This window comes from Hyla sarda, chromosome 1 (assembly GCF_029499605.1).
Source record: "Hyla sarda isolate aHylSar1 chromosome 1, aHylSar1.hap1, whole genome shotgun sequence".
In the NCBI taxonomy this organism is placed as follows: Eukaryota; Metazoa; Chordata; class Amphibia; order Anura; family Hylidae; genus Hyla; species Hyla sarda.
In genome coordinates, this window is record NC_079189.1 from 293,774,809 (window position 1) to 293,802,583 (window position 27,775).

The 27,775-nt window shown below is 41.8% G+C and overlaps 2 protein-coding genes across 18 annotated transcripts in view; one reads left to right on the forward strand and one right to left on the reverse strand.

Moving 5' to 3' along the window:
• Positions 1-27,775, forward strand: part of LOC130267700 (uncharacterized) — a 309,666-nt gene that overhangs the window by 154,052 nt on the left and 127,839 nt on the right. For 13 of the 15 annotated variants that reach the window (XR_008843264.1, XR_008843263.1, XR_008843260.1 and 10 more), the window contains 2 exons: positions 13,346-13,487; positions 17,493-17,616. Coding sequence is in view for 10 of the 15 variants with exons in the window: in XM_056517810.1 (XP_056373785.1) it covers positions 13,408-13,487; positions 17,493-17,616 (204 nt within the window). In the remaining 5 variants the exon portion in view is untranslated. The remainder of the gene's footprint in view (positions 1-13,345; positions 13,488-17,492; positions 17,617-27,775) is intronic. The other 2 variants (XR_008843261.1, XM_056517863.1) reach the window with 1 other exon arrangement.
• ARID3A (AT-rich interaction domain 3A) overlaps positions 1-27,775 on the reverse strand; it is a 60,213-nt gene that overhangs the window by 784 nt on the left and 31,654 nt on the right. For 2 of the 3 annotated variants that reach the window (XM_056517745.1, XM_056517754.1), the window contains exons 4-9: positions 12,965-13,037; positions 11,806-11,989; positions 10,987-11,237; positions 6,956-7,216; positions 2,143-2,181; positions 1,971-2,063 (exon numbers count right to left, since the gene is read on the reverse strand). In XM_056517745.1, the coding sequence (XP_056373720.1) occupies positions 1,971-2,063; positions 2,143-2,181; positions 6,956-7,216; positions 10,987-11,237; positions 11,806-11,989; positions 12,965-13,037 (901 nt within the window). The remainder of the gene's footprint in view (positions 1-1,970; positions 2,064-2,142; positions 2,182-6,955; positions 7,217-10,986; positions 11,238-11,805; positions 11,990-12,964; positions 13,038-27,775) is intronic. The other variant, XM_056517760.1, reaches the window with a different exon arrangement.

Here is a 27,775-nt window from a genome sequence, read left to right on the forward strand (position 1 = left end):
ACAGGAAAAAGTGATGAAGTACTGCATTTTACACCGGCATCCCTAGCAGCCATTTAAAACATTAGTATTCCATATCATCTTAATAGGGTTCAAATAGGGATCCCCTATTTTATGTATTTGTTTATTTCAGACTAGTTGCTTGATTATCAGCTTTTCACAGAGTAACCAGCTACTGGATCTTCATTTATTGTTATAGGGAAACCCGGCAGCAAGTGTCTAATTCCCCTGCAGCGCCACTATAAGCTAAAGCTAGTAATTGGTTTTAATCAAAGTTTAACTGCAGTCCAAAGGAATGCATTGACATATATCCAGTGTTATAGACTACAGCTGTCACTCGATCATTTAGCAGCGATACAAAAAGTAATGATCTTGGATCATAGAGGGTATGAGATCCTCTTCACTTTTGCTAATTGATTGAGGTTTGAAAAAACAGACCCCCCCCCTCTACTGAATCAAAGATCCCTAAAAGGGCAAATCAAAGTAAGTTCTTTTAATGGGTTGTCTGGTTTAAAAGCTTAAGTATATACCTATTTTCCCATGTGAGCATTTGCTACAGATGTTAACTTCATTATACATATACCTGTAAAACATATACTTAAACTGTTGTCAGGGCAACTCACTTTCTAAATGGCAAGTGTGGAAACTGAAACACAAAGAGGGAGATTTATTAAAACCTGTGCAAAGGAAAAGTTGCCCAGTTGCCCATAGCAACCAATCAGATCACTTCGTTCATTTTGCAAAGGCCTTGTTAAAAATGAAAGAAGAGATCTGATTGGTTGCTACGGGCAACTTTTCCTCTGCACAGGTTTTGATAAATCTCCCCCAAAGGACCCTATTATGTTACATGGCTCAAGTATTTGACAAATAGGCCAATATCACCCTGTGCAATAGGGCCAGCAATCAGTCAATGAACAGGCATATACTTTGTCAGTTGATTTTATAAGAGGTAAAAAAAAAAAATGCAAAAAAAAAAAATACCCCACATCGCTCATGAGCTGCACATCTCACCGTGTAAATAAGAAATGTGCAGCTAACAAATAATTGAGGTAGAGGGCAAAACAAAAGATCCAGCAATCATCCGTGTGGTCCTTCTTGCACAAGCGTCCAGACTTAATAGGCACTTTAAACAATACCAAGTCTCATAGATCAGTGCTAGTTTAAAGTGTGTTTTCGGCCATGTAAAAAGGGCCCCAAGGTAAATGTGTGTTGCATAACAGTATGTAGTATCACATGACAACCCCCCCCAAAAAATAAATGACTACGGCGGCACCAAGGTCACCAATGTTGTTCTGGATAGGAGATGTCCCAGTATTCTTATGACATTAAATTCCTTAATGTAATGTTTAAAGTATCACTAATATGAACCTTCAGTTTTCAGAATCTACACAGTGTGTGAAAAAGTAAGCATGCTTGTGAAAAGAGCAAAAGGATCGGACATTGAAACTTAACATGGTCAATTCCACTCCCATGGCTAAGAAACTGAGTGGGTGGCTGACCCCAAGGCCATGTTCACATGTTGGAATTTCTGTGCCGGATTCAGCATTGGAATTTGGCACGGAGATTCAGCTGCAGCAGTCTCCCTTTTAATTCACATGGCGGAATTTCCATGCCAGATGTTTCCTGCACAGAAATTCTGTTTTCCATTTCCACAGAAAGAATGAACACATTCATTCTTTCTGCGGACTCGGCACAGAATGCATAGCAGTCTATGAGATGGCGCATTCCTTTGCGTTCCTAGCTCCGGCATGTTATGCCGGCAGTTGCAGTTTGCAGACTGTCCACATGGAGATTTTCCATGCGGACATCCCGACAGGTGATCATAGACAAGGCTTGAATAACTAAACTCACACTATCTCTTCAGCAGATCTCTGGCAGAGTGTTTTTTTCATTGCCCCCCTGACACAGGCAAAACCCCACAAAAGGTGAAATAAGACAAGTGTTTAAAACAAACAAAAAAAACAAACACTTACCGGTATAGATAATACCATTCAGCTCCACTGACATGCTAATACTGTTATTGCCATTGGTAGTAAGGTTAACAGCAGAGTCCTGTCTACCTTCAGCTGAAAAAATCAGATGAACAGGTTTTATTATACTATAAAAAGATTTTATCATACTTTTAGAAACAAGTCATTTACTCACGCCACTTTCTGTAGGCATCTGTAAATTTCCCCTTTCCACCTAGGTGAAAATTTTAAGGTGTTATCCAGGAATAGAAAAACAGAGCTAGTATTTTCTTTTAAAAAAATAAAAAAATAAAATAAATCAGCACCACACTGTTGGTGCTGTTTTTTGTGGACGAAATCAGCTTTTTCTTGATTCCTAGATAACCCCTTTAAAGGGGTACTCCGTCCCTAGACACCTTATCCCTTATCCAAAGGATAGGGGATAAGATGTCAGATCACCACGGTCCCGCTGCTGGGGAGCCCTGGGATCCCGCTGCGGCACCCCGCTCTCATTACAGCACAGAGCGAGTTCGCTCTGCACGTAATGATGGGCAGTACAGGGGCCGGAGCATCGTTACGTCAAGGCTCCGCCCCTCGTGACATCACGGCCCGCCCCTTTCAATACAAGTCTATGGGTGGGGGCGTGGCAGTTGTCACGCCCCCTCCCATAGACTTGTATTAAGGGGACGGGCCGTGATGTCACGAGGGGCGGAGCCATGACGTCATGCGGCTCCTTCCCCTGTATCACCCGTCATTACGCGCAGAGCGAACTCGCCCTGTGCTGTAATGAGAGCGGGGTGCCGCAGCGAGGATCCCAGGGCTCCCCAGCAGCGGGACCGCGGCGATCTAACATCTTATCCCCTATCCTTTGGATAGGGGATAAGATGTCTAGGCGCGGAGTACCCCTTTAAGCATGGCATACATGGATTAAAAGTTGGCCAAACCTACCAATTATAGTGGGAATAACTTGTATATTTTTTAAATAAAAAAATAAAAATAAAATAGTACTCAGTAAAACTAATGAAAAAACTACATACAGAGACATACTGATCTGATTCAATTTACACCACATTTTGGAGGTGTTTTAGCCACTTTTGCACCTTCTCTGATAAGGGGTGTAGATAAACAGAAATGTGGGGTGGCTTCTTTCAAAGGGGAAGTGCCCTTAAAGGGGTTCTCCCTTGTTTATACTGTTTTTTGTTATTATGTTTGTGTGTTATGTGTGTATAAGTATGTGTTTTTTTTATGTGTGTTGTGATTATGTATATGTATTTTCTTAACCTTTTGTGAAGATCCGGAAGCTGGCCCCTTTTTCTTCCAGCAGCTTGCTGTGTAACCTCGGCTTCTGCCATGTTGTGTTCGGTAAGTGGGATGTCGGGGTGTGTGTTCTTGCTTCTGTCCTTCCTATCTTCTGATGTCCGAGGCAAATCATTTCTTCTTGTTTCTTCCGTGGCTCAGTGACTTTTTTTTATTTTTACCAATAAAGTTTTTTTTGTCTAATTGACAAACTGTCTGAGCTTGCGCGAAGCTACGCTATTAGCGTAGACCTAACGTACGCTACGCTGTTAGCGTAGCACTTGCGTACTCGCGCATGCGCAGACAGTTTGTCAATTAGACAAAAAAAACTATTGGTAAAAAAAAAAAAATACCTGCGCATGGGCCGGAAGAGACCGCAGATTCGTCACTGAGCCACGGAAGAAACAGGAAGAAAAGATTCGCCTCAGACGTCAGAAGATAGGAAGGACAGAAGCAAGAACACACCCCCCGACATCCCACTTACCGAACACAACATGGAGGAGGCCGAGGTACACAGCAAGCCGCTGGAAGAAAAAGGGGCCAGCTTCCGGATCTTCACAGAAGGTAAGAAAATACATATATACATAATCACAACACACATAAAAAAAAAAAAACACATACTTATACACACAACACACAAACATAAAAACAAAAAACAGTATAAACAAGGGAGAACCCCTTTAAAGTGTTACTGTCATTTGAAAACTTTTGACATCCAGACCTGTCAAATGTTTAGATCACACCGGGTCTCAGTTCTAAGACCTGCTGCGATCGCGAGCCAGTAAAGTGCATAGCAGCGTGTGCTTTGCTCTCAGGCTGTCAAACTCCTTCCATTGACTTTATTAGTCTATGCTGCCTTCGCCAGCTTTTAACTTGCAAATACAGCAGGTCTTTGGACCCAGCGTGATCTAAACTTTTCACATTAAAAGTTCTCCCAAATGATAGTAACACTTTAAACCTGATGCCATATGCCAAAAAGGTGCCATACTTTGGAGTACATTTGTGCTTTAAAGGGGTTCTCAACTGCTTTAACCTTCTTGGGGCAGTTAGGTAGTACTGTGGCTATATGTTATTACCCCTTTGTTTCCTGCTGGTAACGCTACTGTAGTTGGGTTATTTTTTACCTTATTTTCAAACCCGGAAGCTGGTTACTTCATTAGTTCGCTGGCTTTTTTCGACCACTGTTTTTTTTCAGCCGCCGCCATCTTTCCATCGCTACGTCACCCTGCAGGGTATTGTGTTGGAGGCCGGCCTGCTCCATGCTCCGTACATGACCGCCTCCCGCACTGATGAGTATTCCACCGTCATAATCGCGGACCTCCTTCCTTTCAGCTTCTTATAAGCTGATTGCTGATTGGGCTGCTCGCGGCGAATCGGCTCCATTGTTGGGCGCATGCGCAGTTCATCCTCGGTCGGGAGGGTCATCTGCCAGAGAGCGCCTAGGAAACCTTCGGGAGCTGTCCAGCACACAGGGACTCCCCTCTGGCAAGGTTAGTGTTAACAATACCCCAGCGCGTCAGTCCCGAAGCTGAAAACACAATGGCACATGCGCAGATGACCCTCCCGACCGAGGACGAACTGCGCATGCGCCCAACAACGGAGCCGATTCGCCGCAAGCAGCCCAATCAGCTTATAAGAAGCTGAAAGGAAGGAGGTCCGCGATTATGACGGTGGAATATTCATCAGCGCGGGAGGCGGGCACGTACGGAGCGTGGGGCAGGCCGGCCTCCAACAACACCCTGCAGGGTGACTAAGCGATGGAAAGATGGCGGCGGCTGAAAAAAAACAGTGGTCGAAAAAAGCCAGCAAACTAATGAAGTATCCACCTTCCGGGTTTGAAAATAAGGTATAAAATAACCCAACTACAGTAGCGTTACCAGCAGGAAAATAAGGGGTAATAACATATATCCACAGTACTACCTAACTGCCCCAAGAAGGTTAAAGCAGTGGAGAACCCCTTTAAAGCAAGCCAACTAATAAATAAGGTCAACTTAAACAAGACAATCTAAAGATACACCAGACTTTTCAAACAACCCATGCCACTATAATAAATCTGGCACATTGTTAGACTGTCTAGTGTAAGTTTATACTGTCTAGGAAATACAGTTTAATTTCCCCTACTGTTCCAGAACAAAAAAAAAAAAAAAAGGGCTGGGCGGTATGACCAAATATGTGTATCACGGTATTTTTGTAACTTATGGCGGTTCCATGGTATATAACGGTATTTACCCCCCCCCCCCCCCCCCCCCCCGCAAAAAATTACCGTAATTATCAGCCCAGCGCTGCGCTGTCCCCATTGGAGTACTACTCACATGTCACCCGCAAGCGCTGCCCTCCTCGTTCTCCTGTTTGTTGCGGGCCGCCGGCGCTGACACTCTATACTGTATGCTGTATCCCTATGCCCGGGCTGCAAAAGATAAACAAAATAAACTTTAACGCTCCTTCTTACATCGGCCTCACGTTCTTCCTGGGGACGGGAACGTCGGACAGCCGTCAGCCTATCACCGGCTGCAGCGATGTTCCGCCTCGGCCAGTGATAGGCTGAGCCCACTGTCATGTAAGAAGCCAGCTGGCTTCTTACATGACAGTGGGCTCAAGCTATCACCGGCCGAGCCGGAACATCCCTGCGGCCGTTGATAGGCTGACGGCTGTCCGACATTCCTGTCCCCAGGAAGCTGGTCCAGACCGACGGGAAGGTGATTTAAAGTTTATTTTGTTTATCTTTTGCAGCCCGGGCATAGGGATACAGCATACAGTATAGAGTGTCAGCGCCGGCGGCTTGCAACAAACAGGAGAACGAGGAGGGCAGCGCTTGCGGGTGATATGTGAGTAGTACCCCGATGGGGACAGCACAGCGCTGGGTTCATAGCTCATTCATTCCCGAGGGGGAGGGGCCAAACCAGTTTCACGGTATGGGGAAAAATTCATATCGTGCAGCACAAAAATTTCGGAATTCGGTATGAACCGGTATACCGCCCAGCCCTACTAGAACCCCAGGAATGAAGGCCAACAATGCCATGCTTCTGAACCACTGTGTTGCTAGTATAGCACAGATAGTGATCTTATCCATCCATGTCCAGCACCTTGATCTTGCGTGATAATCTAGGCAATAGATTATTCATATTCAATGAGTCATGTGTTACATTTCCGTTTCAGTTTTTTTTTCCCCCTCAACACTCTTAATAAGAAACCCTAACTTTGAGGGATGAAGCATAATTTTTCTGTACCGGACTGCTAGTATAATAGAATAGAGAATACAGATGTGACGTAATCTAGGACCTATATATCACAACCAATAAACATTTGTTTTGTTTTCTAAAGACTTGCATCTCATCTGACTAGGGCATACGCCAAAATACTGTTGCAAATTTCTCATGCAATAGATGAGTAAATGCTACAACTGTGAAACTAGTAATGACAGCCAACTGTAAAACATTTGCTATACTTTTTTGGGCCAATAAAACAAATGTTATGTCAGAACTTTTTTAAGGATTGACTAAACTCAATTATTTGTTATGTCAATTGCTACAGCTCAAATTGTAGGAAAAAGAAAAAATCATTCACCATTTCTTAAGCCTTTATTTTGATAACAGGAGAAATACATATGTCCATTTCACATGATTGCAATTTTTTTTTAACTTTAGCTGGATAGTCAATTATTATGTCAATTCACCACCTTTAGTTTCTGTTTTCTAATATACATAGTTTATTACCTTGGCTGTTAATGCGAATGTTCATGGGAAACTGTGAGGACATTGCCAAGAGGTTTTGTTGGATAGCTCTCTGCACCAAGCGCTGTTGTTCCTCAGTTCCTAGTGCCAACTTTTTCTCAGGGGGCTCCCCAGACTCAAGCTTTTCTCGTAGCTGTTCCAGTGCAGCTGCCTGTGCAGCCACTTGCGCTGCCACCATAGAGTGTCCAGCCAATGTAACTGGTATCCGTGATGGCATTGTCAAGGACAGTGGGGAGTCCTCTTCTGGTGGAGAAAGAAGAAGAAAAAAAGTTTAGGGGAATCTGTCAGCTGCAATTTAGGTTCCATACTGCTAACACATAACTATTAGGCCAAGAGGACACGTGATACTAAAGATATTAGTCTGTACTTTCATAGCAAAGGAAAAGGCTTTTATTCTCTGGTGCAAGTGTCAAATTTGTGTTTACAACCTCCTTAAAAGGAAAACGGTCATCCCATTTTCCCACACTAAAACTAATACACTGGGTTATAGTGCGGATGAACAGGAGACTCATGTGGTGTCTCTAACATATGTACCTACAGCCCGGAGTGGTGTCCCTCTGAAATTCTGCTTCTTTCTTCTGCGAATTGTGCACTGGAGGCAGGCCCGCTGGGTGAATTTGAATATTCATGTGGTGCTGATCACGTGAGCGCTTATGCCTACTGAGCGCTCATGTGACCAGTGCCCATGAATATTCAAATACATCCGGCAGGCCCACCTTCTGTGCACAAATCACTGAAAAAAAAAGCAGACCTTCAGAGGGACACCGCTCTTGGCTGCAGGTATGTTAGTCAGAGACCCGCATCGGTCTCCTGTTCACCCACACTATAACCCAGTGTATTGGGTTGTATGGGATGACTGTTTTCTTTCAAATTCTGAGTTAAATGTTTCTATGTATACTGTAGTACAATTATAGGCATTTTATTAGTATTTAGTATTTCATTGACAAATACATTAGGACTAATGCAATTCAAGTCTTGAAAAAGACATATCGAAACATGCTGGTGTTCTATTGTATCTTATTGTAGTCCATGTGGACATTTTTTATGGATTTTTAAATAAAACTGGATATATTTTTTAATCCTTTATAAGTGCTGGATATGTCCCCAGATGGGGGAAAATGTTCTTTTTACTAAACTAATGCACGGTAATTGACCCTGGCATGCTGGATTTTAGCTTCTGGACCAAGTCCTGACTGATGATAGCCCATTCTTATCTAATCAGTCTTTGGAGTTTATCACAATTTCTGTGTTTTTTTTCCTCTGTTTACTCCCTTTTTAAAGACTGACCACCAGTTCGTAATGGGACAGAAATCTGGGGAGCTTCCTGGCCATGGATCATGGACTGCAGGTGGCCTATCCTGAGCAAGCTCTGAACTGGTGCTGAACCGATCCTCCCATAGCTGAATCCTCTTGAGGAAATAGTTCCGGCACTTGCTTGAGAGCAACTTCTCCCAATGATCCATGAGCAATTTGGTTACTAATAATTTTTTTCACGATTATGGATCACAATATCCCATACCAAAAGTGATAATTAAAGGGGTTATCCAGGAAATGAAAAACAGAGCTAATTTCATTCAAAAACAGTGCCGCAATTGTCCTCAGGTTATGTGTGTGGTATTACATCTTTGCTGTATTTAATGGAACTGAGCTGCAATAGCTCAGACAACCCAAGGACAGATTGTGTGCTGTTTTTAACCCCTTAATGACGCAGCGATTTTTTGTTTTTTTGCGTTTTAATTTTTTTCCTCCTCGCCTTTTAAAACCATAACTCTTTCAATTTTTCATAAATTTTCCACCTATAGAGCTTGTTGTTTGCAAAACTTATTGTACTTTGTAATGACATCAATCATTTTACCACAAAATGTATGGTGAGGCCAAAATTATTTGTGGGGCAAAAATGAAGAGGAAAAAAAAACAACAAAAAAAACCCACACCATTATGAAACTTTTAGGGAGCTGCGTTTCTATGTAGTGCACTTGTCAGTAAAAATGACATTATCTTTATTCTGTAGGTCTATACGATTCCAACTATACCCAATTTATATAGGTTTTGTTTTATTTTGCTAGTGAAAAAACTTTTTGTAAAAAGAATTGTAGGCTTAAAAGGAGTAGGAGTAGTATAGTGAAAATTATCTTCATCCTGTTGTGCCCTGGTGGCAAAAACATACAAAAAACAAACAATAACTAAGCTTCCTCCGTTCCCCCGCTATAGCTCTTCGGTCTGGTCTTCTTCGGTGTGCACGGTTGTCACATTGCAGTCAGCGTATCATTGGCTGCAGCAATGTCCGGCCTCAGCCGGTGATAGGCTGAGGGCAGTGTGATGTTAGGAGCCCGGGCAGCAGGAAGAAGGCGGGGCCCAGGCTCCTTACATGACCTATGACCGGCTGAGGCAGGACATCGCTGCTGCGGGCAATACGCTGACTGTAGTGTGACGATCCGTGCACACGGAAGAAGACTGGAACGGAGGAAGGTGAGTTAATGTTTTTTTTTTTTTTTTTGGCAGCCCGGGCACAATAGGATGAAAATAATTTTCACTATACTATTCCTTTAAAATTGTCCTTTTCTGACCCCTATAACTTTTTTGTTTTTCTGTATATGAAGTGACCAAATATGCACAATTCTGGACATTGGTATTTTTTTTCCCCGTTTACGCCATTGACCATGCAGTTTAATTAACATATTTTAATAATTCAGACATTTATGCACGTGGCGATACCACATTTGTTTATTTTTTCATTTTCTTTACATTATTTTATTCATAAAATGGGAAAAAAAGGGGCGATTAAAACCTATTAGGGGAGGGGTTACACACATTCACATCCGCCACTGGAGGACCGCTACGCGGTGCCTTTAGATGGGCTTTCTCAGACCGGCAATACGCCACTACAAGCAAACACACTGCAATGTGAGAGTTGCAGCGCACATGCGTAGTGTACTCGCACATCGTGGCCATTCTTGGCCTAGCTCAAGGAGCAGGGGGAGCGGCCGCGATGTGTGGGAGTACACATCGCTTCAGTGTGTCTGCTCGTAGTGGCGTATTGCCGCTCCAAGCAGGCACATCTAAAGGCAGCATGTAGCGGTCCTTCAGCGGCGGATCCGCAGCATAAAATTTGTTGTGGATCCAACCATGTGAACGTACCCTTTAATGGGAAAAAGGGGTGTTTTATAGTTTTCATAAGAGAAGGGCCTTTTTATATGAAAAAGTAAGGCAGGGACCATGCAATTGACCCACGGTGGTCCCGATCATCCATAGTAACCAGCAATCAGCTTTGATTGTGGGATCTAAAGGGTTAATACCCTTGCAGCAGCAGGCTATTAGCTGCAGCCACTGGCTGTTGATTCCAGCTGGGTGCAACACGGTATGGAGTGGGATGATGTCACAATCCCGCTCTGTAGCTGCTCCTCCCTTCCCAGGACGTATGCATACATACATCCTGGGGAGGAAGGGGGTTAAAGAAATCTACTCTTTTTTTTCTGTTTAAAGGGGTTATCCGGCTAAAGAGCAGCACCCGGCATTCTATGCCGTAACGCCCCCTTCATTCATGTTTATGGGAGGGGGCGTTACGGCGTCCCGAGGGGGTGTGGATTTACGTCACGAAACAAAGAGCTTTCAGAGACTGGCGAGACAGCCTCGCACAGAATGCAGTTGCTGCACGGAGATCACGGGGGGTCCCAGCCGCAGGCCGCCAGAGATCAGACATCTTATCTTGAGATATCTTTGGCAGGATAACCCCTTTAAGTAGTTTGGTAAACAAAACATTGAAATTTTAGGTCCATGGTCAGGAAACTCCCCAAATCTCAATCCTATTGTGGTCAATCATCAAAAATCAGGTGGACAAACCAAAACTCAGAAATTATGATAAACTCCAAGCACTGATAAGGAAATAATGGTCTGTCAGTCAGGATTTGGTTTAGAATGTGTCAGTCTCAAAACGTTTGGCCCAAACTGTATTACAGATAAATGACTTGTAGTGACTACCGAGTGTAATTAAACATATTCCCCTGTTCACTTACCTTTCTTTATCTTCTGCATGGAAGTTAGGTTGCTTCCATTTGTGGCAGCTCCTGCTAGTGCCATGCCAGGCATCTGAATCTTTGGTGAAGAGAGCATATTTGGAGCTCCACTAGGGGAGTATGTAAAAAGGGAGCCCCCAAAGCTCTGTCTGCGTCCTTCTCGGCGGTTACTATCAATAGCAGCCTGCAGTTCATTAGGATTGCTAAGGCCTCTTTTCTCACATTCATAGGGGTATAAATACTTCATATATCTGCAAAGATAATATAGTTACAGTTATAGCTCCTAAAAGCTAAAGATGCATTGCAGAAAAGATAGAAGAAAAATAGTTTAAGGCCAGGTTCACACGTTGGGATGCCAACATGGAAAATCTCTGTGCGGGCATTACCCAGACTGGACACACTCAGACGATTATGCACATCTGGCATGGAAATTCCGCCGTGTGCACAGCAAAATCCCCTTGAATTAAACGGGATTCTGCTGCAGCGGAATCTCTGTGCGGAATTCCGCACGGAAATGCTGACGTGTAAACATGGCCTAACAGTCAGGGCCAGTGGGGCAAAGAGAAGCCAACGGGGCCGCCCCAATGACTGAGTCTAGGAAGTGATGACAGGTTCCATTTAAAGTGGTTTTCTGGGAATGCAAACATATGGCCTGTCCTACAAATAGAAACTATTCTTCAACAGTGGTGGTTCTACTCTCAGAACCACTGAAATTCTAAGGCTTGAAGGGCCTGTAGTGCTTTAGCAAGTGGTGGGGCATGCAATTTAGTTTGCAAGTCCATATATCATAGAATTTAACATAAAAAAAAAAAAACTTACTGAGTGCGCAGAGTAAAGGCTGCACTGGTGATAGATGTTGGCAGATTTAGGCCTTTGGTGATTTCTCGCCAGAGCTTCTTATTAATGACTTCTACCAGCCCTCCCTTCTCAGTCACCAAAACATACAACATGTACAAATCTAAAACCTGCTTAGCCATTATTGGAATTCTGTTCACTGGTGTTCCTAGAAGAGACGATCAAAGTTAGTAGTTCTATAATAAAAAAAAAAAGTTTTTAGCAATGCAACTTCAAACACATTAAGCAATCCTTAAATTATAATTTGTACAGTATATGTATTTAGAATTCATTATGTGAGCAAAGTAATATCATACTGTTATAAGCCAATGTTAAAGACTATTATGAACATAGGAGCTAAATTTTGGTTAACTATTAAAAAATATAAGACAGGGTTGACAGTTTAACAGTATAGTTTAGGCAATGTCCTGCTGGCTGTAGTGAAAAAGATGTATACACTTAGCTACATGCAGCAACAGTATCATACTAGAAATCAGTACAAAGAGGAAGAACACTTATTACTTGTATAAGAGAACTGAAAAATATAAGCACACAGCTTTTGCATTAAACTCTGCACATTTCAACACAAACTTGGGACGACCTTAAGTATTAGATAATGGTCAGTAGGTCCTGCTAACAATATACTGTGTATGGAAGCAGCTAAGCTTTATTATGGCAACATCTACTGTTGAAGGAAACCGAGAGGGATTTTATCAGGCCTATATAGTGGTCCATGAAACATGTACAGCAGTAGGTTTTTCATGCCATACAATTTTGCATGATTTCGGTGGTGAAAAGCCTCATATACCTGCGTCCAACACAACAAACAATATAAATAAAAAAACATATAAAAAGGTAAAACGAAAGATATAATTAAAAAGAGAGAAAAAAAGTAAAACATCATTCCACATTTGCCAGTAACCGTGCATATTCGACTAATTGCTTTGTTGATCGGGCCATATCCCCCTGAGGGTTAAATGCAGATGGGGGATGGAATGCAGCAATCCCAGGTGGGTGAGGCGAGCTAGATCAAACACCATCCCCCAGCTGGAATTTCTTTAGCAACCCCCCCTCCATAGCACCTATTTCCCACACCTAGGCATAAAATTATAGAAAAAGATAAGGAGGGGGGGGGGGTACTTACCTCTTTTTTGCATAAAGCTGAACAAGTCATCCAAAAATTCCTTTCTTTTTGGGTCGCCATCCAGTTCATAAAGCTATAGAGGGGGAAAAAAAACAAAAAAACATTAAGACCAAGGTTCAAGAGAGAAAAGCATGTTTAATGGCATAAAAACACACAGCAAGGAGGAAAAGTCATTGCCCTCAAGCAAGCCTAGAGGTGGCTGTGGCATTACACTTTTTTTTTTTTTTCCTTTCATTCTTTCTTGAGTTTTTCTTCCCCTGAATGTCATCTTTGGGTCAGAAGCAGTTTTTTTTTCAAAATGTGTAAAGAATATTAAAATTTCTAAATAAATTCATTTTTTTTCTGATGTGTTTTTGGGTTCGTTTTTCCCTCATTCAATAGAAATTCTTGAATCACCATCAAAGAATCACAGACTTATGAGAAAAACATAACTGCACGTTCTAATGGGGAAAACCCCACAAAAACTGAATAGATATCAAGATTTCTGTGGAGTGACAGATCTGGGCAAAATGAACCCAAAAAGGTTTGTTCACATTTTAAATGTAAATAAAATGTGTACGTTAATAGATGTTGTGTGCCATACAGAAGAATCAGTAGCGTAAACTTTTCATAGTAATAGAAAATCCACATTAAATAGATGTGTGAGAAGTTAGAATCTCTCATATTGTGGCATTTTTTTTTATACAATGTGTATGTCACGATTCACTTTAACCTTTCTACTAAACCATTTAGTTCAAGTTTTCAAATCAAACACAAAACCCTCACCACATAGTCTCTCTACAATATCAGGCAACAAGTTCCTAACATCTGCTGCTACTGTAAAAAGAGGAAATTAAAGCAGTCATGCTGAATGAATGAGTCAGACAGACGGTTTCTGGACCAGATCCAGCATCTGTCAAGGAAGGGGGGGGGGGGAGATGTGTTAATAAACCCGCAGGGTGTACAACTCTAGTGAGGTCCCATATTCCCGGAGAGAAGACTATCAGTCACAAAAATTCTCTAGACACGCCACATGACTACATGTGTGCAAGACCAGTGTTTACCTCTAACAGGAACACGTGGTTGCATGGTATTGGCATGCAGCCACCCAAAGTGTGCAAATCTGCCTGTATCCGTGTACTCATTTACATGACAAGATTGCCAACAACGATTATGCTGTGTGTTTAACTCCTTCTCAACATCTGCTCCCTTAAGCCTGCCTCAAGAGGCTCAGGCAGACGCAGCACAATACACACAGGCCACAGAACAAGATTACCTAATTGTGGGATAACAAACAATAGGACATCCTTCGCCTGCTATCAACCATTACAGTCGCTCACAGCAGGCCATTTATTCCTAGCCAGGTGGCAATGTGAAACTTAACAAGCACAGACCCCAATCCCTATTAGCACATTTGTGTAGTCCCTTAAAGGGGTACTCCGATGGAAAACATTTTTCTTTAAATCAACTGGTGCCAGAAAGTTAAACAGATTTGTAAATTACTTCTATTAAAAAATCTTAATCCTTACAGTACTTATCAACTGCTATTTGCTCCACAGGAAGTTCTTTTCTTTTTGGATTTCCTTTCTGTCTTACCACAGTGCTCTCTGCTGACACCTTTGTCCATTTAAGGAACTGTCCAGAGCAGGATAGGTTTGCTTTGAGGATTTTCTCCTACTCTGGATAGTTCCTAAAATGGACAGAGGTGTCAGCAGAGAGCACTGTGGTCAGACAGAAAAGAAATAAAAAAAGAAAAGAACTTCCTGTGGAGCAAATAGCAGCTGATAAGTACTGGAAGGATTAAGATTTTTTAATAGAAGTAATATACAAATCTGTTTAACTTCCTGGCACCAGTTGATTTAAAGAGGCACTGTCATTGTTAAAAACTTTTCATATATTGCAGTATTCATTATAATATGACATTTCACAACCAAGTGGTATAGGTCACAGCAAAAAGTATGCAGACTCCCAATTTCAAAAAAGGCTGTGGTCTTTATTTAGGTCATCAGCAGTGCAACGTTTCGGCTATAGTGTAGCCTTTGTCAAGCATGAATACAAAGTGAATAAAGTGCATATATATATAGATCTCAAACACAATCTGATTGGTACAGCATCAGGTGCAAATGTTCACAATTAAACATAGTTACCACCCATAGAGTTTTTCATTGGTTAATAAAAACATGTGACCATGTTGTCATGGTAATCAACAAGTAAACAAATGTGAAAAGTGTTATAGGCATATATAAAGTGCATATTCTCATATTCCCTTAAAAGTGTTGGGCTCCGATGAAACTAACCCAAATACGGATGCTGACCTATATCCCCGATCCTGCCAAACAGCGTCTTCTTGTGTACCAGCCTCTCGAGCATGTAAACTCCGTTTGTACACAGACCTATTGCGCCTGCGTGTATCCCTGTGCACCACTCCTCCTTTGTTTAATTGGCTACATGCTGCCCTTACCCTTTTTGATCTAGTTTTCACTATTGCGCATGCGCCGGATCGCCGCACAAGCGCATTGCTATGTGGTTCTCCGTCCGTGCGTGTCAATAATAGACCTGCGCTACAGACAACGGAAAAGTTGTGCGCAGGCGCGAGAGCCGACAGATGAGGGCTGTCGGCTCCCGCGCCTGCGCACAACTTTTCCGTTGTCTGTAGCGGAGGTCTATGATTGACACGCACGGACGGAGAACCAGATAGCAATGCGCTTGCGCGGCGATCCGGCGCATGCGCAATAGTGAAAACTAGATCGAAAAGGGTAAGGGCAGCATGTAGCCAATTAAACAAAGGAGGAGTGGTGCACAGGGATACACGCAGGCGCAATAGGTCTGTGTACAAACGGAGTTTACATGCTCGAGAGGCTGGTACACAATAAGACGCTGTTTGGCAGGATCGGGGATATAGGTCAGCATCCGTACTTGGGTTAGTTTCATCTGAGCCCAACACTTTTAAGGGAATATAAGAATATGCACTTTATATATGCCTATAACACTTTTCACATTTGTTTACTTGTTGATTACCATGACAACATGGTCACATGTTTTTATTAACCAATGAAAAACTCTATGGGTGGTAACTATGTTTAATTGTGAACATTTGCACCTGATGTTGTACCAATCAGATTGTTTTTGAGATCTATATATATGCACTTTATTCACTTTGTATTCATGCTTGACAAAGGCTACACTATAGCCGAAACGTTGCACTGCTGATGACCTAAATAAAGACCACAGCCTTTTTTGAAATTGGGAGTCTGCATACTTTTTGCTGTGACCTATACCACTTGGATGTTCTGTATCTGGACTGGTTATCCGGATGGTCACGGGCATAAGAGCAGGGACTAGTGCTGTCTTCCCCCTTGGACATGACATTTCACAATATACACCTGTTAAAAAAAATTACATTTTCACCTGAAATTCAAGCTCAAAATAGCCACCACTAGGGGTCGCCTGTCTTTTAGCCAGACAGACTAGTCTAGATTTTACAGCATACTGGATACCGGCCGTAAAGCATATCAGTATCTAGTATAGGAGATTTCTATTGTGTATGCAAAACTACAGATAAAGGATGTGTGGACATGCTGGGAGCTGTAGTTTTAAAACAGCTGGAGGCAACACTGTTCTAACACAGTTATTTACAAACATTGCAGCTTCAGTTGTTACTAAACTACAACTCCCAGCATGCTGAAATACTCAAAGCTTTCTCAGACTCCTGAATGACAAAGAAGTTGATCAGACATTCAGGAGTCTGTGAAAGATGAATGACACACATAGTGACAGCTATGCTGATTAGCATCCAGCTTTACTAGGAGAAGATAAAACAGATAGAACATGTATTCATAAAAATGCTGTACTTTTATCTAAAAAATCCTTGCACTAATTTTATAAAGAACTATTCTTATAGTTATACATTTTATCCTGTTATGAATTCACCATAATGTCTTCTGATTACTGCAGGCAAGCTCCAAGTATCTTCCTCTGACACAGAGAGGAAAGGGTTACAGAGTAGAGAGTACTGATTGGCTGACTGCACAGGCTTGCTCCTGTGAGGGAGACTGACTGACACGCCCCCTCCAGCCTGCACAATGAAAAAGTAACTCACCAGCAGATAAATGCTTATATCTCTGGATATATAGGTCCGAGACACATAAAAATTATATGCACATGTTCAGGATTGGGTCCTGAGTAACATATCACTTTTTATCTTTTTTTTTTTGCACTATGACAGGTACGCTTTAAAGAAAAATGTTTTCCAGTGGAGTACCCCTTTAACAAATATCCTATTAAGGCCAGTTTCACATGTTCCTAGTGTGCTGTGATGGGCAATTTACTGCAATACATTGTAGTTTTTATGGTTCAGTTTTTGGTGGCTTATTTTTAAAATGTACAACATGCCTTTAACACGGGGACTGACAGACCCCGGGTGCCAGGTCACAACGGTGACTAAAGAATTTTGTGATGCTGTACAGTTTTTCGTCAGCACTCTTCAATAATGATCGATCATCTTGGAAAAAGCCGGTAATTACTCACTGGTAATTCTATTTGCTCGTAGTTACGACAGCACCACTAGTGAGATGGACTCCTCCTCCAGGAACAGGAAACCCAGAGTACAAAAAGGATGCACATACCTCTCTTCCTCAGTGGATTACCGAGACTTAAGAAGCATCCTATATAAGGTTAGAACAACACTATACACATAACAAAAAGTATAACATTGTCGTCATCATACTTTTTTTTATTTTTTATTTATTTATTTTTTACCACCTCAGTGAACACACCACATGTGAGAAGAAACAAGAATAAGGGTGGGAATAGTATGTGGTGCTGTCGTGACTACGAGGAAATAGAATTACCAGTGAGTAATTACCGGCTTTCCACCTCATCACGACAGCACCACCAGAGAGAATACCAGAGTAGAAACTTGGGAGGGACCACGGCCTGAATAACTTTGCGCCCAAAAGCCAAGGAGGATAGTCAGTCAACCATGAGCCTATAGTGCCGAAAGAAAGTATGTGGGGACGACTAAGTAGCCGCCCTACAGATCTGAGCAATAGAAGCAGCTCTTTTCTCTGCCCAAGATGAGGCAACTGCTCTAGTAGAGTGGGCTCTCAGATTTGCTGGTGGAGACAGACCTGCAGAAGAATAAGCTGTAACGCAACAATGGCCTGCCTAACCCACCTAGCAATGGTGTCTGCTCTAACACTATTTCCCCTATTGAGACCTGAAAACTGGACAAACAGTTTATCTGATTTCCTAAAATCTTTAGTCCTTTCCAAATACTGTATTTCCACCATCTAAGGATGGATTCGCACAGAAGGATGGAAGGACAACTTCTTGAGCTAAATGGAAATCTGAAACAACTTTAATCAAAAAAGCAGGGTCAGGTCTTAAAATAATCCTATCATCTAATATTTGAATATAAGGTTCTCTAGTGGATAGGGCTGCTAGCTCCCCTTATAAGAAAGGCTGTCCTTTGAACCAAAACCTTCAAGGGTATAGATGATAAGGGCTCAAAAGGACTCCTACAGAGGGAATTGAGCACCAAGGTAAGATCCCAAGGAGAAACAGCTGGTTGACTAAATAGCTGCATTCTGGAAACAGACTTAAAGAATCTAACTACCCAGGGATGATTAGCAATCTTCTGACCATATAAAGCTCCTAAAGCAGCTACATGTACTTTGAGGGTGGCAGCCCTTAATCCCTTCTCAAGTCCTTTTTGCAAAAAATCAAGAATAGAGGCATAATTTGGCCTGTCTAAATTAAATTCAGCATCTGAGAAGGCCAAAAACTTTTTCCAAATTCTAAAATAAATTTTGGTAGTCACTGGTTTTCTACTGTATTGTAACGTGGAGATTACAGCATCCAATAGACCCTTGGATTTGAGGATCATCCTCTCAAGAGCCAAGCCGTCAGATGAAGGTTGCCGACATCTGGATGAAGGACCGGGCCTTGACTGAGAAGGTCCTGGATTTCCGTAAGAACCCAAGGATCTGCTAGAGACATAGTCCTTAGACAAGAGAACCACGCTCTTCGTGGCCAGAAAGAGGCGATTAGGATGACTGTCGCCCTGTCTTCCTTGATTTTCCTTATGACCCTGGGAATTAGGGCCAGAGGAGGAAAGGCATAGGCCAAGTCCCAAACCCAAGTCTGTGAAAGTGCGTTCACCGCTAAGGGACTGTCTGTTGGATTTAGGGAAAGAAAGTTTCTGACCTACTTGTTGAGTCTGGTGGCAAAAAGATCCACTTGAGGAGTTCCCCAAAGAGCTGTGATCTTGCAGCATATCTTTGGATTCAACCGCCATTCTCCTTGCAAAATTGAATGACGACTTAAAAAGTCTGCCTTGAAATTTAGGTCCCCTTCGATATGTACTGCAGAGATTGTCTTTAGATGGGATTCTGCAAAGGACAGGACCTGAAAAGATAAATTCATAAGGGATGGACTTCTCGTAGTTCCCTGTCTATTTATGACATACACCGTGGTGGTATTACCTGAGAAGATCTTTACATTTGTACTTTAAATGATGCCACTGGCAGATTCAAGAGATGCTCTAGATACTGCTAAAAGCTCCCTAAAATTAGAGGATTTTGCCACCACCTCATCCACCCAAAGGCCTTGAAAGTTTAGGTTATTTATATGAGCCCCCCATCCCCAGGAACTGGCATCAGTAGTGAGGACAACAGGGTCTTGACAAACCCAATCTACCCCTTTAGAAAGGTTATCAGAACTTTAACCACCATTCTAGAGAGAGGTAAGAGCCTGAGGGGTTAACACAATACTTCTATCCAGATCCTGTTGGGAACCATCCCAAGACCCAAGGAGTTCTAATTGTAGGGACCCCAGCATGCAAATGAGCCCAGGGGACAGCTGGAATGGCTGCTGTGAATAAACCTAAAACTGACATTCCCTTCCTGATTGATATACAGGGGAACTAATGACCTCTCTAGCTAAGATAGAGAAGATTATGTCTACAGTAAGAGGGAGAAAGGACTTTTGTACAGAAGAGTCAAGTAAAATGCCCAAAAAAACACTTGTTGAGAGGGAATAAGGGAGGACTTCTCCCAATTTATTAGCCAGCCCAACTTATGAAGAATATCAGCAGAACGAGACAAAACATTTTTTACCTTGACTTCATCTAGGTAGGGAATAAAAATTCCATCCCCCTCTCTAATATGGGCTGCCATCTCAGAAATTACCTTTGTAAAAACCCTGGGGGCAACAGCTATGCCAAAGGGCAAGGCACAAAGCTGTAAATGAAGGAGTTGAGAATAGAAACTGCAATTCTCAAATATTTTGAGTGGATAGGGACATGAAGATATGCATTCTTTAAATCTAAAGACAACATAAAACAATCCTTGAACAAAAGGTTAACTGTGGATTTTATTGTCTCCATCTTAAAACGATTATAAATCAAATAATGATTCAGAGGTTTCAAATTAATAATCACACTGAATGTCCAATTTGGTTTCCCCACAAGAAAAAAAAAAAAAGAGTGGAATAAAACCCCAGGCCCTGCTCTTGTGGGGGGACAGGAACCAAAACACCTTTATCAATAAGGGATAAAACTTCTCCCTGTAATGAAGACTGACCTAAAGGGGGTTTAGTAACCAAGAACAGAGCAGGTGGCAAACTAATAAAATCCAAACGGAGACAGTCACAAATAGTCTGGATTAACCAAGAACTATTGGAAACCTTTTCCCACTCTGGAAAAAACATTTTAAGTCTGCCACCTACTTGGAGATCCCGTCATTGGGAGTCAGGCTTTTTGGTAGAAGTACTAGGAGGATTAAACATAAAGCCACTCCCCCTTCTGAGAAAACTTCCACTTGTTGGAAGGATCTCTTTTTATTCTGAGCACCTCTTTTGCCTTTAAAGCGAAAAAGGCCTATTCTGTCTAGGGGGCTGAGAAGACAGGAACCCCTTTTTTTCTATCTCCCGTCTTGTCTAGAACATCAGAGAGAACTAAACCAAACAAAAATTCTCCCTCACAGGGGATGGCACACAACTTACTTTTTGAGCCACTGTCCCCTGACCAATTTTTAATCCAGAGGGCTCTTCTGGCGGAGTTTGTGAGTGCCGCAGATCTGGCGGACAACCTAACTGCATCCAAAGAAGAATCCGCCAGAAAAGCAGAGGCCTTTTTAACTGTAGCCAATAAAGAAAGAGTCTGCTCCTTGGGCACATTATTCTGAACACATGAAGATAACTGGTCAACCCACATAACCAAGGACCTTGCAACCGTGGTACCAGCGACCAAAGGTTTTAGAGTGGCCCCTGCAGTCTCCCAAGCCCTCTTAAGAAAAATGTCCGCTTTTCTGTCCATAGGGTCTTTTAAGGTATCTAAGTCTTCAAGTGGTAAAGACCCCTTTCTGGAGACCTTGGATATAGCCACATCAATCTTAGGAGGGTGCTCCCAATACTTAGAGTCGGCCTCCGAAAAAGGGTATTTCCTTTTAATTGCCCTGGGAATAAATGTTTTCTTATCCGGGGACTCCCATTCCTTCTTAATCAATTGAGAAATGGTCCTATGAACCGGAAAAACTCTACGTTAAAGAAAATAATCATCACTTTGAAATCTGGAAGTTTTGAGAATGTTTTCTTTCATTTTTACATAACAATGCTGCTTTGGATTTGTTATCTTTATTCAACGTATGCTCCAGAAAAAAAAAGGGCAACGTGCATACATGACCTACAAGGTCCTTTTATACCTTGTATGAGGTCATTCTATTCATAGACTAGCCAAGCATTCCAACAGAGGTTTACACAAAACTACAACTTCTTAAGAATCACACACAAACAGGGAACCTACTCTTCCTAAATTCCGCTATCTTCGGATGGAGACCGGCTGGTATCAGTAGTGTGCACCAGCACTCAAACTAAATGACTAGTAAGGGGGTTACCACTGACTAATGAAGTCTATGAACTATGTAATGTGGAAGGACTCCAGGAAATAATATATTTTTGTTTATATAGTGCATCATCGGCTACTATAGGGAGGTTTGTGTATAAGAAGTTCTTGTGCATGCCTTGTGCTTACCTGTTTTAACAGTTTTCAGCCATTTTGATGATATTTATTCAAAGGGGTGTTCCCGGCCCTAAAAACGTATCTCCTATCCACAGGAAAGGGGGTAAGTGTCTGTCTGATTGTGGGAGTCTGACCTCTGGGTGATCTCCAGAATGGAGAACATTCTGTATCGAGAACATTCTCTTCTTGCCATTTTTACAGAGATGCAGCAAAAAATCTGCAGTGTAAAATGAAGAACACATTTAAAAATTGTGAGGGCAGGACGTATCACTGTAGCTGCAGAGGGATTCCAACTTCGCATTTCTGGACTCCTGGAGAGTAAACCTGACCAGCTGTCATGATATGAGATTTAGGAATTTATCAGAGCATTATCTGCAATTCTGCAGACTGGAAAACCTGGTACCAACCCTTTGTGGTGCTATGATAGGCAACAAATTGGATATACACACACAATTATACTCTGTGGGGGAGATTTCTCAAACCCTGTCCAGAGGAAAAGTTGCTGAGTTGCCCATAACAACCAATCACATCAGTTCTTTCATTTTTAACAAAGCCTATGCAAAATGAAAGAAGCGATCTGGTTGATATGGGCAACTTTTCCTATTGACAGGTTTTGATAAATCTCCCCCTTTGTGCATATTTCATATAACAGCAGGGCAACAACATTTTACTATAGCAGCTCCAACCTATGTTCACATACAGTATTATGAGCTGTTTGGGTGTTTTTTATTTTTATTTTCAGTTCAATAGCACTTATCTGGCAATTCACGTAGTAAAATTTTACAAGCATAAAATTGCAAGATCCTTTTGTTTTCAGCCATTTAAGGCTCAAAAGGGCAGTTTAAAAAAAAATAAAAAATCTTCTTGGACAGTTTATGTGCCAAAGAAAGGCTGGTTTGCAAATTGCATTTACAAGAAATGTATGTAGAACACCTTTAGAAAACAAATTGTTGCTGTATAGGGTCCTGGGAAAGCTCAGTGACTAGTCATTCTAGCTATATGAAAGGTAGGTGTGTGTGTGTCTCACTATTACAATAGGCTGATTTGGGATTTAGCAGTCTGGGAAAACCAGGAAAGATTCTATGCCACATTTAGTATCCACATACCATTAGGTCAAGGGCGAGTGTACGACACACCCAGATTTGTCTCACACAGACTGCATCTGAACATTAAAAGGGTTACTCCGGTGGAATTTTTTTTTTTTAAATCAGTTGGTGCCAGAAAGTTATAAAGATTTGTAATTTACTTCTATTAAAATATCTTAACCCTTCCAGTACTTATCAGCTGCTGTATACTACAGAGAAAGTTCTTTTCTTTTTTAATTTCTTTTCTGTCTGTCCACAGTGCTCTCTGCTGACACATCTGTCCATGTCAGGAACTGTCCAGAGCAGGAGCAAATCCCCATAGCAAACCTATCCTGCTCTGGACAGTTCCTGACATGGACAGAGGTGTCAGCAGAGAGCACCATGGACAGACAGAAAAGAAATTCAAATAGAAAAAGAACTCTCTCTGTAATATAGAGCAGCTGATAAGTACCGGAAGGGTTAAGATTTTTTTAATACAAATAAATTATAAATCTGGTTAATTTTCTGGCACCAGTTGATTTAAAATAAATTGTTTTCCACGGAGTACCCCTTTAAGTCTTTCTTATTCTGCAGGGATACAGGAAAAGGGGGTTATAGTTATGCAGATTTTCCTAATTCTAGGAGCTCAAGAAAGCTGAAAGGCTCCTCTGGCAGAATTGCAATTGGACCACAATCGGCCTTGTATACTGCGGCTCCAACACTGGGCATTTGAATGTATTATTGGTACATGTTGTATGGGCAATAAGTAGTATTGATTCTGCCATAAAAAGTAACTCAAGTGAGATTAAAGACAGGACAGAACTCCCCATCCAACGTAGATTTATTCAATCATCTCAAAAGTACAGGTTGATTCAGCAGTGGAGGCAGGGGGCAGGACCAGACCAGGCTGTTTCACGCTATCTGCCACAGCCTGTTCCGGTCCGGTCCCCTGCCACATCAACCTGTACTACTGGGATGGTTGAATAAATCTACGTTGGATGGCGACTTCTGTCCTGTCTTTCATCTCCCTTGAGTTACATTTTTAGTGAGTGAACATTGCACCTCCAATATCAACTATCCGTCAGGTGACCCTATTGGCTCCTCCCTCACCGGAAATTCTGATGTCTTAGCCTTGCAAGTGTCAGGCCATTTCTCTCTTCTTCTGCCATAAAAAGGTCTTCTGCGAAAGCCGGCACACACAGCATCCCTGCTTCCATCCCTTTGTTCCCATATGCCTACCCACCTCAAATATTTATGGAGGACCCTTCATTCATGCGAGTATACTGTGGGTGGGTATATGGGAGCAGAACGGAAGGAGGTAGAGAAGCTTTGTATGCTGGCTCCCACCTCCATTGTGCAAAGGACGGCATTAGTATATCAGCATCAAAACTCCAATACTTTTTGTAAACTTCTGAACAGCGACGCTGATCAGATTAAATTATATCTCATTTTAATCTGGTTCACCTGCACCATAACCCTTTGTGTTGGGCTTAGTTTGCCAATTTCCCCTTAAGGGTACTGTCACACAGCGCAGCTGATTTCATGCTTTGCAAAATCTGCTGTCCAGAGGGAAATACACTGGGGGAGATTCTCAAAAACTACTGTAATTTCTGTTCCAGCGATATTATTCACACTTTTTTTTCTCCTCACAATATCAAAGGTCTTTTGTGCTGCTTTGAAAATGTAATTATTTTTTTTAAATATAATTACTTAAATAACCTTTTCCCAAAAAACGAAGATAAAAAACAAAACTACAACCATTTCTGTGATTTCTACACTATCAAAAAGCTGATGTGAAATTTTGGATGTAAACTGGACTCTCACCCCTTTGAAAAATTATTTGGAGAATCTCCCCTACTGTATATATTTTCCTATTAGCACACACACACACACAGGGCTATCCGACGGCAGCCCTGTGTGCGCAGTGAGGTTTGGAGGCGGACCCTGTGTGTGCGGAATTTGTGCACTGTGAAATACGCTGTGTATATGCTGTGCGTGACTCTACCCTAAATCTGCAATCCTGAGAATGAGGGTCCCAAGTCCCCTGTTAAAATGGAGCTGCAGTCGTGTGCACACTGCTGCACCATGCACTGTCTAAGGGCCTGTGAAAGATAGTTGAATATAGCACTCTGCCATATCCAGCTGCTCTCACAAACACTCATGACCGCTGCTCCATTCGGAAGGCAGACTCTAGAACCCCCGTTTTCAACATATTGGGGAGTTCCAGCTGTCTGTCACCCCCACATTCAGACTTATTACATATCTTGTGGACAAAGGATATATGTGTTTGGGAACTTTTACATTGGGACATTATTGGCCGAAATTACTAGTTTATTGGCTAATTGCTGGGATGAAGCAGGCCTAAAGATCATCAACATAGCGTCTAATGATGGTGAAACTAATTCTGATCTACTAGACTGGTGCTAGTATCAGGCAAGGGTCTTCCCATCTAAAAGGCTGTTATTGCTGGAACAATCCCTTGAAAAAGTTTTTTTTTTTTTTTTTTTTTTTTTTTTAGGCAAACTCTTACTTATTGATGAATCCTCTTGAGGATTGTTCATATCAGATTTGTGGGGTTCTGACTCCTGGCACCCCTTCATTTCCACTGTTTGCCAAAGCTGTGGCACAGGCATACATAGCATGAAGCAGAGCGATCTGTACATTGTGTAGTACTCATTCTGGGTTACCACAGCTTCCTTCTCATTTACTTCCCACTATACAAAGTAAAGAGCTGTCTGCCTCCTACTCTGTTTCACTGTGTCTACTAGGATAGGTCATCAAAAAATTTTGCCCAGAAGACCCCTTAGGTTCAAAAACCTATTTCACTTTTATACTCTTCTGGCCTACATACGAACCCATAAAATCCCAACACTCTCACACACAAACACACACACACACACACACACACACACCACCTTCATTCATCACACTGAAAACCTTTTTAGTAATACCACAAAAGATCATTTACATGAACAAGCCTGGAGCAAGAAATCAGCCACGAAAACCACCTCATTGCATGACAACACATATGGAGGTGTTTAATAACTACAGAGAGTGCAAAGCCCGTCCCTTCTGAAAAGCCAGGATAAATAAAAGATGAGCACGGCTATACACCACTTCTCAAGATTAATTATTTAATGAGCTGCTGCAGCATCAGCTAAACCAGAAAGATATTGCGGGGGAGGGGGAGCTAGAAGTTAAGGATCTGAAAAGAGAGAAGGTTAAGGCTGCGTTCACACAGCCTTCTTCTCCAGTCTCAAATAAAAACAGACTTAAAAAAAAAAAAACTGACAAAAACGGGTGCAAACTGATATTATCTGTTTGTATCCATTATTGTTCAGTTAATAAAGCCCCACAGATTTTTTTTTTTTGTTCTGAGCATGCTCAGAAGTAAAAATGAATGAAAGCAGATGACATTAATGGCTCATCCGTTTTCCATAGTCTTCAATGTAAAATTTACTGTATCCATTTTTTCTTCCTTTTTTTGACGGGAGAAAAAAAAATACTGCATGCAATAGTCTTTTCTCCCAGAAATGAGCACAGACGGGTGCAAATGGATGTGAAAGGATTGTAAAAAAACAGAAACAAAAAAACTGACATCAATGGGATTATTTTACAGCCGTTTGTAATCCGTTTACAAGCTGCAACATTGGAACCTAAACGGAGAAAAAAACTAAACGGGGATAAACTGCCGTGTGAACGCATCCTAAGAGGAAACTGGGATGAAACTCCACAGGACTGAAAACAGTCTGGTTACCCAATAAACCCATGTAGGCCTCTAAACCATAGGAGTAGTAATGTGCCAGTGTGAAACTGAGGAAGCAAAGTTCCTTAAAAGGGGAAACTCAAAGTTATGTATATTGCCTAGAATCAGAACCTACGAGACTTGGAAAACAAACAGTTTCTTAAAACTTGCATTGGGAAATACTATCCTCATCACGCAGTATAGGATTCAAGCCTAACGCTGGTACTGGCAGACAGCCATCATATAAAACAATGTAAAACGATTTGACGGGCAATTCAAATGACTGAAGTCAGATTTCCAATAACAAAACTCTGAGCAGTGCCAAAGTGTTTGGGGATATGACCCTCTCAATCTGAAAATCAGTGGCTGCCTGAGATCAGACTTCACCAATCTCAGCTTCTAACATATATCCATGATATTATAGGGGTTTTACTGGAACACACAACAACCATACACTTCCTACTTCACAACATCCATTCCCCCGCTTGTCCCACTACTTCAGAAGTCACGGCCCGCTCGGCCAATTCACAGGTCTCCACCACAGTTCGTGACTGGCTGAGGCTGGATTCACACCACATTTTTGCAATACAGTTCCCTTATACATTTTCAATTTGAAAACCGTACAGAGCCGTATTGAAAATCGTATGAAATTCATTGAAAACTGTATGCCAAAAGATGCATCAGGTTGTGTCCGTATTGCGTCCTGTACGCTTTTGGTCAGTCCCCCCCCTCGAACCCAAAACCGTAGCCTACCACGGTTTTTGGTCTGGGTGAAAAACCGTATTGAAACGTGAAGCTTTATTCAAAATGGAATGAAAAGTTAAAAACTTATACTTTTTCTTAAAAGGCTGATGCAACCGGACATCATTTTTCAAACCGTATGCGGTTTTCAACTGTATACAGATTGAAATTTGTACACACGTATTGATACAGTTTAGTCAGGTATTGAGTAATCCTTTTTTTAAAATCAAAAATCTGATACAGGAACTGTACTGCAAAAACGT